Raw genomic sequence first — 12939 nt, forward strand, 5'->3', positions numbered from 1 at the left:
AGTAAGGTCACCACCTGCTGGGCTGTCGCCGGACCAGCACGGGAGAGCTCTGCGGGTGGCCTCGTGACGCCGGCCTCCGCGCCGTGGCCCCGGCGGAGGCGGTGCGCGCGCGAAGCTGTGCGGGCGCCCCCTCCGCGCAGTCGGCGTCTGGCGCACGTTTCCGGTCCCCGCGGACCTGAGAAGTCTTCCCACGGCTGCGGGTGGCGGCGGGGGCCGGGGAGGAGGACGTGCGCGCGGCGGACGGCCGGGGGCGGCCGTCGTGCGTCTCCTTCCCGCCTTCAGGGCTAGGCGGCCTCGGCCCTGACGAGGAGGCCCGCGCGGCCCGCCGGGGCAGGGAGGGGGGCTCGCGACGGCAGCCCTGGGTTCGAGTTCCTCCTGGGACTCCTCTTCACTTTCCTCACTTGGGAAGTGGGCATCCCTCCCCACGGGGTCGGCGGTGGCCGCGGAGCGATGTGTCGCGCCGAGCCGGAAGCCCAGAAGCCGCCCCGGGGAAGCTGCCGGCTTCTCTTCAGCCCGCGACGCCCGCGTCCTCGGGTGGGTCTGAGGGAAGCGTGGACACGCCGGCCAAGGCTCGCGAAGGCACCCGGGGCGGATTTTTTTCTTTCTTTTTACTCTTTCTTTCTTTCTTTCTTTCTTTTTTAACCTCAGTCCTCCCTTTCTGGGGGCCCCGGGACCCCGCGCTCGCGCCCCCCGCTCGGGCCCACACACGCGCCCGCCTGCCGAGAGAAGGCGCCCCCGTCCCGCCCCCTCGCTGACGCGCGCCCAGCCGGGCCAATCAGAGCTCGCGGCGCTGCGCCCCACGCGCCGGCCCCCCCACCCCCAGCTTAAGAAAGGGCGCGCGGGCCGGGTCGGACCAGAGCGCTGCGCCGGGCGAAGACAGCGGGCTACGTGAGGCAGGCGGTTCCGTTAGCTCCAGCGCTCAAGCTGCCCTCGAGCGGCGCGCCGGGCCGCAGTCCGCAGCGGAGGCGCCTCTGCCGCGCGCCCCGACGGCGCCCGCCCGCCCGCCCGCCTGCCGGCTGATGCTGGAGTGAGCGTTGCGGCGGCGGGATGCTGGCGCTGCTGGCCGCAGGCGTGGCGCTCGCCGTGGCCGCCGGCGCCCAGGACGGCCCGGCGCCTGGCAGCCGCTTCGTGTGCACGGCGCTGCCCCCGGAGGCAGCGCGCGCCGGCTGCCCGTTGCCCGCGATGCCCATGCAGGGGGGCGCGCTGAGCCCCGAGGAAGAGCTGCGGGCCGCGGTGCTGCAGCTGCGCGAGACCGTCGTGCAGCAGAAGGAGACGCTGGGCGCGCAACGCGAGGCCATCCGCGAGCTCACTGGCAAGCTGGCGCGCTGCGAGGGGCTGGCGGGCGGCAAGGCGCAGGGCCCGGCAGCCACAGGCAAGGACACTATGGGCGATCTGCCGCGGGACCCTGGCCACGTCGTGGAGCAGCTCAGCCGCTCGCTGCAGACGCTCAAGGACCGCCTGGAGAGCCTCGAGGTAGCCGAGCGCGGGGGGTTTTGAGGGGGGGGGGTTGGGAGGGTCTGAGGCGCGGGGCGGTGGTGGGGCGCGTGGTCCTGCCCGCTAGACTGCGCGGGACACAGCGAGCTGGGCTTGGGGTCGGGGGGCGGTAGTTCTCGGTTGGGCTCTCGAACTTACTTGCGGGGCTCGCATCCTGCCCCCGCCCCGCTTCCTGATGGAAGGAAATGGTTAACTCCCCCCCCCCCCCCCCGCGCGCCGGGACTGTCCGCCCGTGTGGCCAGTCACTTCCCGACGTCCGGGTGAGCGGACCGGGGACGGCCTCTTCTCTCTTGTAAATGTCCGAGTCGCCCGGAGCCGGACGCGCTCCCAGAGGCTGTGCGGGGCGACGTGCGGCTGCTGCGTGCGGTCAGCTGCCCCGGGCGTCCCGTGTTTCCTTTTATAAATCAGGACGGGCTGGACCAGAGCGGGCGGAGACCCCAGGGTCTCGGCGGGGAGGCGAGCGCGGGTGGGTCCCGGGCCACACACCGATTGGCTCCTCGGAGGAAACCTGGTTTTGACTTCGAAGACGCTCTGTCCACGAATTGTGCCTGTTCTAAGGTGCCCTTCCAGGCTGCTTTGGGAGAAGGGACCTTATTCCGTTTCTCTCTTGGAAGGTGTATGCAGTTGGGAACTTTGCAAGAGAAATCCTCATTTAACTTCCATCTTTACTTTCAAACCCTATTTAAGAAGTGTGAACAGTTGTGTTAAAAACGTGTACCAGAATGCTTATTAGCAAAACTAGGTTTCAATTACAGGTGGTAATTATTGCAAAATTATTTGAGGATTTCCTGTGGCATGATGGCTAAATACGGTATTTCCAGCATCTGTATATCCCTTGATTCATTATGATTAATAGCTAACATTTCTGGTTTACTAAATATACACCAGGCGTACTATCTAATTTTAACCCTTGCAACAGCTTTTTGAGGCAGATCCTCTTAACTGCATTTTACAATTTGGAATGCTTAGAAAGGGGGTAAATAGCTTGCCAAGGATTCACGGCTAGCCAGTGGCAGGCTGCCTCCAGAGCCAGCATGATGGTAGAGGAGTAAAAGACATAGGAAGTGAGGATTTAGAAACAGCATTCAAAGCAAAGATTCCTGGAATTCAGAACTGTCATGGTTTAGGTCTCTCATTTTCCAGTAACATCTCTCCAAGCATAGTTATTCACCTTTGTGCCATATTGGGACTTGGGGGCTGTTTTCACTTCTAGATGGACGCTCATCTAATTTGAGTACCGTTTGGTTAACTATTTTTTTTTTTATCTTAACTGTGTTGTGGTCTTTACCCCAAGGATCGTAGAGATAGATAGTGATTAAAATTTTGACTTTTTAGCAAGAAGAGGAAAATAGCTTTCTGAGAGAGGAAAATGAAATTCATAAGTTTCAAATATTGCAGCAAGGTAATTCTTGTTTGACTTTGAAATCCTTTCCATACAAAAAAGAAAAAAGCTTCCGTGAAGTGCTCCCCTTCGTGCCATTGGCACGATTTAATACTCCCGTTTTGGAAGCTTCTCCCTGTGTGGTTGGGCTTTTAGAGCTACATTTCACAATTTCTTTTTAAATGGCCTTAATACTTCTCCCTCATGTGTCCCTCTCCCCATCTAAAAGCACCAGCTCCGAGTGAACGTGTCCAATGCAGTGCTGCCCAGTGACTTTCGAGAGGTGCTCCAGCGGCGACTGGGGGAGCTGGAGAGGCAGCTCCTACGCAAAGTGGCGGAGCTGGAGGACGAGAAGTCCCTGCTCCACAACGAGACCTCGGCTCACCGGCAGAAGACCGAGAATGCCCTGAATGCTCTGCTGCAGAGGGTGACTGAGCTGGAGCGAGGTGAGTTCTTAGCCAGCTTCTCTGTCGCCCTCTGGCTGACGTCCCTCCCACCCCCCCCCACCCCATTGTCTTGGTATTTGGCTGCTGTGTAAGGGAAGCCTGGCTCAGAGTAAGGCAGAGCAGGGAGAGGGGCACTGGCCCCAGAGCCACCCATTTACAGACAGGCCACTAGGGTCCTTGAGGGAGTGGTGACCCCTGCTTGCTTTCTCTTAGTACTGGGCTCTGCTCCTCTTTGCTGGGGTCGGCTCTGATGCTGCTCTTAGGTCATCTCTGAACCTACCTGTCCTACGTGCAGAAAACCACAGCATTCTTTACCATCCCAGCAGCTCTCTGCTTTCCCCTCTCTGTTTCTCAAATGAAGTGCTACTTTTTCAACCTGAGGCATCTCTTGCAGCACGGGGTTTAGGGTTTCTGCCTGACCATTGCCCAACTTAAGGGCCTTGTTGATACATCTTCCAACTTGGTGCAGACAGAAGGGGCTGATTGCTGCTGGGAGCACCCTGGTTCCCATCCCTTGCAGTTACCCCCAGGGTGTCTGCAGTGGCCCTGCATGGAGATAACTTGTGGCTGTTTGGGAAAACAGTAAGTGTGATTGAGGATGGTCCTCTCAGGAATTAGCCCCAGCCCCCTGGCGTTATCCACGGGAAAGCCAGTGCCATCAGGATCAGCTTGGACAAACAACCTAACCCGGTCCTCCTGCCATGTGGTCATTTCAGCCACTTCTTAACTAGTCCTTCAGCGGATTCTGAGTATCTTTCTCGTCTCTGCTCACACTGTGGTGGGTCAGTTTCTCCCACGGGGCACAGGAGGGGAAGGGATCGAGGGCCGTAAGTAATTCAGTCTGCCTTTTCAACCCCCAAAATGCCAGATGGCCTGGGAGTGAAGTTTAAGTTGCTGATAGTGGATATGAGATTTTAATCTTCTCAGCTGCACCAGCCTGACAAAGACAGTTTCTCATTACTCAGTTTCATGAACTGATAGGAGAACGTCCAGTTATGCCTTCAGTGACTCTGGGAGGGGAGGGCCAGATGATCAAGGGGATGGTGTTTCTGTTCCATTTTACAGCAACTCCCCAGAAGTCACAGGTTTCCTTCATCACTTTCCTGTTTTCTTTCTACCTTATTCTTCTCAGAAAGTGGTGGGTGACTTACCTGTTAGACTTGGATTCTTGAGTTTCTGGAAGAATGTCCTCTCTGCCTCACCTCTGCCGGTGACCTCGGGAAGCTCATTAGGTCTCAAGAGCCTTCCCTGAAGGCAGAGCAGCTGCAGATGCTGCAGGAGGACAGAAAGGCAGCATCGGGTAAAGGGTGGCTTGCCTTCCCTTTCCCCAGCCTCACCCACAGTGGAACCTGGGGACACACAGGGCTATGGAACAGGCACACCACAGTCACTTAGTATCTTGAAGGGGGTAGCTGTATAATGAAAAGAGAGCTCCACCAGAGACCTTGGTGACGGTGTCTTGCTTGGCTTGGTGGCTGAACTGCTACAAGGATGTAGGTTAATAGAAGCCTGTTGAGTTAGTGTGTGCTGAGCACATCACCCTTGTGAGATAGGACTTCTCTTATACCTATTACTCAGATGAGAAAAATGCCCTGAAGCTTTCAGCCAGAGATGTGTCATTTGGGGAGAGGGGACTGAGGTGGGACCTGGGCCACCAGCTGGTGAGCAGCAACAGCAACATGGCTCTGACCACCCAGGAGCTGCCACTTTGTGACTACCCCTCCCATCCCCAGCCAGATTCCAGTACCCACGCTCTTGATACCTAGGTTTTACACTAAGTCCTCAGAGCTCATCTGGCACAGAAGGGAGGTCCATGTCCTACCTAGCGGTGAGCTCCGCAGGGCCGGGCCTTTGACTGGCCTTATTGTAGAGCCCCCAGGACCTCGTACTGACCCACCATGAGAACGCTAGAATCTTTCTTTGTGCTCCACCCAACTCTGGGACGAGTCTTTGAGGAAAGTAGTCATTTGCCAACCAATTTGTCTTCTGGGTAATTCTGAGTTTCTACCTGTCCTATTTGTGATTAGGATAAAACGATATATAAACTCTCAACCACCAAATAGACCATGAGTGGAAAATATACTCTGTTCCTCAAAGCATCCTGCTGAGCCCAGAGGAAATGGACCTCAGGCATATGCAAAGTAGGGGGCTTTGGAGACTCTGGCCCTCGGTCCATCATCTCCTGCGCATTATGGGCCTCTTCTGGGCCAGACACCAGGCTGTGACTGCCACATTCTGTATCTTCTGTAGCCCTTGCAACAATTGTGTGAGGTATTAGTTATGGATGAGGGACTGAGTCTGAGAACCAAGTGATTCGTGCATTCACGGGTCCAGAAGGTTGCAGAGTTGGGGTTGAACTTGGTGGTGACCCCAGGGGACAAGAGGCCCAGAGGCTGCAGCCTAGAGTTGTTTGTGGGTTCCAGCCCCACTAAGCAGGAGGCTCCCCAGAGCCCAGGGGTGAGCGTCCAACGCTGCACGCAGATGCTTGTGCTGCCTGATTGCACGGATGCTTGTTTTCTTTGTCGTGGGATCTGCTCATGTGCAGGGGCCTCTAGGTTCTGGCCCAGCCCGCCATGGAGTTGAGGTAAATGTTGCCACTGAGACGACATAACCCGTCTCTCTTTGGCCTCAGCTGCCCCCCATTTTCACTTGTCTGCCACCTGCAGCCTCTGATTTATTGGTCAGGCCTTTTAATGCCTTAATTGGTTTTAACGAAGTTTCCTCTAAACCTCCAAGCTGTTTGGTATAAATAGAGGGCACCAGCTTTCAGGGTGTGGGCCCCTCCTCTGTCCCTTGGCTCTCCCAGGTCTAATTAAACCTATCTGTTGTCACCTAGCTAACGATATTACTGACACCAAGCCTTATTAAATCAGCAGGCCTGCCCACGGGCAAAGATAGAAGCCATTTCTCTTTATTAGCTAATCATGCCTTCGTGAAGAACGTGGCCATTTGCAGATGAAGTACTAGTGGCTACACGTAGTTGAGAGAGGGACTTCTGCTCCCTGCTCTGTCCTTCATTAGCTGTGTGACCTAGGGAAAGTTCCCTCGCTCCTCCCAGCCTCGGTGTCTCAACTGTACAGCCTGTAGAATCGGGGGTGGGGCTTCCTAGTCTCAGTTTTGCTTCAGCCTAACTTAGGGTCATTGTGGTCCCAGCCTGTACCTGGCCTGACCCCCTCGCTTTCCCCAGGTGACCAAGTCTTCCCAGCCCTCGCCAGGTACTCAGTGGCTCCGCAGACTGGGAGGTTGGGATGGATCAGGCAAGACTGTACAAGCAGCAGACACGAGTAAATAGTACCTGTGAAGCCCAGAGGCTCGAATTTCTCTGCTTGCCTGTTCCAGAGACATTGAAAGGGTGGTGCTGGGCCCTGTTGCTTTTCTTTGCAGGTCTTCCTTGGATGGGGGTGAACCATGGCACCAAAGAGCCTCTCTCACGTGTTACTGACTATGAAAGCAAATGTGTTTGGGGGATTGCAGTGGAGAAAGGCTCACCCGCTGTGGCTTCTGTTCTACAGACAGGGCTGATGCATGCACTTGATTCATGCAGGTGGTTTCGTTCCGTCAGTTCTGAGTCCAGAGTACCTGCCTGTTTCTCACGGTGACCGAGTCCATCTGGCACTTCATGGATGCCTAATAAATACTTGTTGAATGAGAGAAGGGTGTTTAGGCTCCTTCATCAGAAGCATCTAGTCCCCACATCAGAGGGAAGCTTCTGCCACGACAGCTCACAGAATTGGGTGGTACCCGTAAACTTTGGAATCTGATAACTCAAGACAGGGACTTGCCTTCTGTGTGTTTATTTTTGTTGTTAATTTTGAGCTTTAATCAAAACTAATGGAAATTACTTAGACCCATTTAAAAGTACCAGTCACTTTCAAAGATTTTGGAAGCACCATTTACATGAGGACGGTGGCGGGGGGGGGCAGTTCTCATCAGTCCCAGGCAGGCCCCAAGGGCTCAAGGCTCTGGCCAGGCTCTGACTAGGGGCATTAACCTCAGTGCGGAGGGTCACCTCTGTAGTTCTCTGCCTCTGACTAGTTCCAAACCGCAGGAAATGGTCAACAGACTCAATCTTCTCTTGAAGAGGGTGAATCATGAGCAACATGGTTCATGTGAGAGATTTAGTCCAAAAAGCCACTTCTAAGTTAAGTTGTCCAGATACCAATGTGGACTCCTTTGCTTGGGTGGCAGTGATTCTTTAGGGTAAGAAGTGACAGGGGCTTACGGGCTTGACGGGTATCTATCAAGTGCCCAGGTCCCTGTTAAGACTTCCTGCCTCTAAGCCCAAGTGCAGCAGGACCCTGACCCCACCATTGCTGAAGGAGCTGAAGGGGCCAGGATTTCAAGAAAAGAGCTGAAGAAGGGTTTTCTGGCTTAATTTAACCTGAAAATTAGATCCAGCTTGTCCCTGCCCACTTCCTCAAGCTTTCAAGAGCAAGGATGCTTCTGTTTATTCCTGGGCTGGTAGCACTTTGCACCGTGGCTTCCAGGTAGCAGGTGCTCTGTTGCTTAAAGGACCAACCTGGGGAAGTTGGAGTGCAGGTGAGCTGTGGCTCTGGGCTGCACTGGTGGGGAGTAGGCTAACACACCATGGCCTCTATTCTCCACCCCCCAGGCAACAGTGCTTTCAAGTCTCCTGATGCGTTCAAAGTGTCCCTCCCCCTCCGCACAAACTACCTGTATGGCAAGATCAAGAAAACGCTGCCTGAACTGTACGCCTTCACCATCTGCCTGTGGCTGCGATCCAGCGCCTTGCCGGGCATCGGCACCCCATTCTCTTATGCGGTGCCCGGGCAGGCCAACGAGATCGTGCTGATAGAGTGGGGCAACAACCCCATTGAGCTGCTCATCAACGACAAGGTGAGTCCTGCTTGGACGCTACCCGCCCCCATTACAGCGGCAGTAGTCAGGGTGTGGCAGTGTCTGACAGCTGGCTGTGGGGCTGCCGTCCTCGTGGTGGGGACAGCTCTGCACCGACTCAGCCCCACTCTGGCCAGCTGGCTGGGTAGGGGGCAGGGGCAGGCAGCCGTAGCTGATGGAGATCCAAGCTGGGAGTCCAGGACAGGTGTTGTGAAAGGAACAGAGCTGGGGTCTCTGTGGGCCAGCCTGAATTGTCACAGGGCCTTGGGCCGATCAGTGAGGGCTGTTCCCCAGGGCCATACTGATTAGGGGAGGGGCTATGTGTGTCTCTCTGTGTAGGATATTTATCAGCGTATCTTTTTTGGGGTGGTCTATTGAGATATAATTTACAGTAAAACTTAGAGCTTTTAGTGAACAGTCCAACCAGTTTTGACAAAGGCATGCAGTTGTGTGACTACCACAGTTAAAATATGGAAATGTTTCATTTCTCCCTCCCTCCCCCCACCAAATCTCTTCATTCCCCTTTGTGGTCAGCTCCTGCCCCTACCCCAGCCCATGACAATCACTGATCTGTTCTCTGTCTCTGTAGCCTTGCTTTTTCCAGAGTAGATATCCCTTTTTAATAGACTGGCTGGTTTCGACATTCAAGAGCACGATCTTCTCAAGAACTCTGCTCTGGGCAGCTGCAGGACCTCCAGGAGCCCCACTTAAAACTTCCATTCTGAAGTCAGATGCAACATAGCCCAAAAACCTGTCCTCACATCCTTGCCAGAGCTGAGTGTTCGAATGGCTGCTCCAGCTCCCTGCTGCCTCTACCCTGGCCCTTTAAACTGCCGTTACTGACCCATCCTGGGTGGAGTTTCAGTGGGACATGCTGTGGAATCTCCCCACTGGGCTCCTTCTGGCGGTGACCATGTCCCCGAGCCAGGGATTAATTGTTCTAAGTAATGCCCTTGGACACAGCAGGGCCCAGAACCTTGTTTTCCTTTGGGTTAGGTGGCACGTAAACAGCCAATTCCTGGGAGGAAGCAGCGGGTTGCTAGGATACCAGCAGTAACAACAGGATGGCATCCAGTTGGGCTGGTCTGTAGTGCTCACAGGACTGCGCGCAGACAACGTGGGTCAGAAATGCCCTTCCTCCGGTTCCATGTGGGGGGTCCCTGTGTGCACCCCAGCCCTTCCTCCGGTCCCATGTGGGGGTCCCTGTGTGCACCCCAGCCCTTCCTCCGGTTCCATGTGGGGGTCCCTGTGTGCACCCCAGCCCTTCCTCCGGTCCCATGTGGGGGTCCCTGTGTGCACCCCAGCCCTTCCTCTGGTTCCATGTGGGGATCCCTGTGTGCACCCCAGCCCTTCAGTTCCATGTGGGGGTCCCTGTGTGTACCCCAGCCCTTCCTCCGGTCCCATGTGGGGGTCCCTGTGTGCACCCCACAGCACACACTCCCACATAACTGTGGGCCTTTGGTCTACTGCAGAGGAGTATGCACACACACACAGAGGCCGCAAGTACTGGGAGAGAATTTGAGCCTCTGCCTTGAGTGTAGATGCCTGGTCTGTTTTCCAAAGAAGCTGGCCCAGTATAACCCTGACCTCCCTTCAGGCTCTCCAGCACGAGGCATTCAGGCCCAGCATGGTAGGGAGGGGGCTTGTCCTTCACTTCACATCTGCTCAGTCTGCACAGCATCCTGGACCCTCAGACAAACCCGGGACCAAAGGTGTCCCCTTGAAAGCCGAGCCACCCTGGGGTCAGGGGCTTGAACCCACGCTCCCTGCCCCTTTCCTCTTGGGTGTCTATGTCACACCGTGTCCCCTGCTCAGGGCTTTCTGAGGGGCAGAGTTGCCCATGTCACCCACAGAACAGAGAAGGAGAGACCAGAAGGGACCCTTCATTATGGGAGCAACAGGACCTCCAGTTCTTCTGCAGGTCAGACTTCTGGAAACCCCGTGGGGGCCTTACCTGCATGTTGCTGGTCCACAGGTTGCACAGCTGCCCCTGTTTGTCAGTGATGGCAAGTGGCACCATATCTGTATCACCTGGACAACACGGGACGGCATGTGGGAAGCTTTCCAGGATGGGGAGAAACTCGGCACTGGGGAGAACCTGGCCCCCTGGCACCCCATCAAGCCAGGGGGTGTGCTGATCCTCGGGCAGGAACAGGTGAGTACAGGGGGTGCAGGAGGGGAGCTGGCCAGCTGAGCAGCACAAAGCAGCACTTGCAGGCTGCCCCCGGGCCCCCTGGCCAGCTGTCTGCCTGCCAGACCTGGCCACTGGTGTGAAGTCTGGCTCACCGCATGCTGTCTTGTGGCCTGAGGGGCAGAGGGCAGGGGACCAGGTTGGTGTGGTGGGTTCAGATAGATTCCAGAATGGAGTCTAACACAGGTGATCAGGAGTGTCCCTGGGGTCAGGCTGTCATGGAGGGACTTCGGGTTCTCTCTAGGCGTTTGGCTTCTGCCAGGCACAGCATCGATTCAGGATGCCAAGGGCCAATATGGCATCTTTTAGGAGCTGCTGGCTCAGTGTTTTGGGGCACTTAGGGCATGCCTGTGGGGTGCTCAGCCCCCTGTGGGAGGTGGGGGTGGGGAAGTGACTTCAGAAGCTTCCCTCAAGAAACTCACCCGCTGGGAGAGGGGAAATGTAAGTTGTTTGTCTGCTCCTGGGCAGATAAGAGTTGATGTTTCAGCCTGTGTTTAAGGTTTGCTGACAGCCCATTCCTCGCCTCATTTCCCTGTTACTTCCTCCTTGGGAGAGGCTGGGAGTCTGGAGATCTGGCTCTAGTGCTAGCTTTAGGACTTCGGGCAAATGTCTTTCCACTCTAGCCTTGAGCTCGTTTTGTGTGCCCTAGAGTTCCGGGATGTGCAGGAATTGGGTCAGGGATGTGGTCAGAGTTGGAGGGAGTTGGGAAAATACCCCAGTCTCCCCATCTCCCTCCCAAGTTGGCATCCCTTCCTGGAGGCTGTTCATGGTCCAGGAGAATTAGCAGGCGTGTCTGCTTTTTGAACCTGCGCCAATGGGGCTCTGTTCCCCCACCCTTTCCCAGGACACCGTTGGGGGCAGGTTCGATGCCACACAGGCATTCGTGGGGGAGCTCAGCCAGTTCAACATATGGGACCGCGTCCTTCGTGCACAAGAAATTATCAACATTGCCAACTGCTCCACGAATATGCCTGGCAACATCATACCCTGGGTGGACAACAACGTCGATGTGTTTGGAGGGGCTTCAAAGTGGCCTGTGGAGACGTGTGAGGAGCGTCTCCTTGACTTGTAGCTGCCTCCTGCTCTGTCTCGGAGGCCAGGGCTGGGCTGTTGGAAGTGCAAGGCCACCTCCTCCCCCAGTTAAACTGTGTACAAAGCCCCTGCCAGAATGGGCTGGGGCCCCCAAAGCTCATTCCCAGGTAATCTTGAAGGCCGAGGCTCTGTGGCAGCCCTTGTCACTGGATTCTTTGTTCCTTACCAAGATTGTATTGTTTTGAGGGGTGCAGAAACCCTGAGCTTACAGGTGGGCAAATATCTGACTTCCTGTTGGGGGTGAGGGGATTAAGGTCCTTGAGGCCCCGTGCAGAGCCCCTGTAATTGCTAGCACACTGCAGCCTTGCCCGCCCTCTTGGATCCTCGATGTCTTGTGTGCACCTTCTGTCTGTCCCCTTTAAAGGCTGTGTGGCCATCCTGCTGGAGTATCTGTGTCCCTTGTGTATTGAGTATACCCTGCTGTCCCCTGAGCACGCAGCAAAGCAGCCCCCGCCGCCCACAGAAGGGCCTTTCTTTTGGTGTTCTTTACTATGCTGTGGGGAACTCTTCAGCTCGAGGAGGAGGGCAGGCTGCCCAGACAACGCCCTGCCTTCTCCAAGATGGAGGGGGCGTCCGGGCCTCCAGAGGGGGCTGGGAGCGGGAACGCAGAAGGGAGTTCTGGAGAAGGGCTGTGGCAGCTGTCCCTCCCCCTCTGTCACCTCGCCCTCAGACCGATGCTTTGATGGACTCATCGCTGGGAACGGCTTCTTTGAAAAGCCTCTTTTCTCCACCGGTGCCAAAAGTTCAGTTGCAGCTTCTACAGCCATTCGGTATGGTCAGGGGGGATTTATTTTTTCCCAACAGAGAAGAACAGCCATTAGCAGCCTTCCATTTTTGATGTCTTGCCCCACTGTGAGGAATGTGCTAGTTTTAATTGATGTTGATTCCTGTAAGCATTTGACTGTCTCAAGTATTTCCCCCAGAACTTTTTCAGGAATTGGAAGTCATTTGGCCTGATATTTGCTTCGTGACTTCAGGTTGCTTAATTTATTGGACAGAGGTAGTAATTTATTTTAAGGACAAAGTGATGAAGTGGGGAAATTTATAAAGCTAAATATTATATATTTTATTTTTCATACATGTTTGAAGTGCAAATCTGTGGAAATTCCATTTGTAGGACCAAGTTGACATGCCCATCCTAACATTGTATGCTACAAGAACTCTTCTGATGACGGAATTTTGATTAAAGTGCACTGGACGATGCCTCAGTATCTGTTTGCTCCATGTCTGGGACTGAGGGTAGGGGGGTGGGGCTTTGCCACAGTTCGCGCATCTGGGGCCCGTGTGTGGGGGACCCAGGAGCACTGAAGTGCTTGAAGGGGGGCATGGTGCAGGGCTGAGCCCTTCCTTCCCCAATGCCAGGCCCGGACTGCTGATGTCACACAGGCTCTGGCCAGCTTCCCGGTCTCCAGCTGGCCCCTGCCTTCTCAATCAGGAATCAAACTTACCTAGATGACACTCACCTCCCTGTCTCAGGC

General features: G+C 55.5%; 1 protein-coding gene across 1 annotated transcript; it reads left to right on the forward strand.

Annotated features, from left to right (window-relative positions):
* The first annotated feature begins 1047 nt into the window (after positions 1-1047).
* NPTX2 (neuronal pentraxin 2) lies at positions 1048-12664 on the forward strand. The gene is made up of 5 exons (XM_045813302.1): positions 1048-1473; positions 3105-3321; positions 7934-8178; positions 10154-10333; positions 11214-12664. The coding sequence occupies exons 1-5, from the start codon at positions 1048-1050 to the stop codon at positions 11439-11441; spliced, it is 1296 nt and encodes a 431-aa protein (XP_045669258.1). The 3' UTR covers positions 11442-12664.
* Positions 12665-12939: the final 275 nt, after the last annotated feature.

The sequence above is a fragment of the Ursus americanus genome, chromosome 2, assembly GCF_024610735.1.
Source record: "Ursus americanus isolate L20-20 chromosome 2, mUrsAme1.1.p, whole genome shotgun sequence".
NCBI lineage: Eukaryota > Metazoa > Chordata > Mammalia > Carnivora > Ursidae > Ursus > Ursus americanus.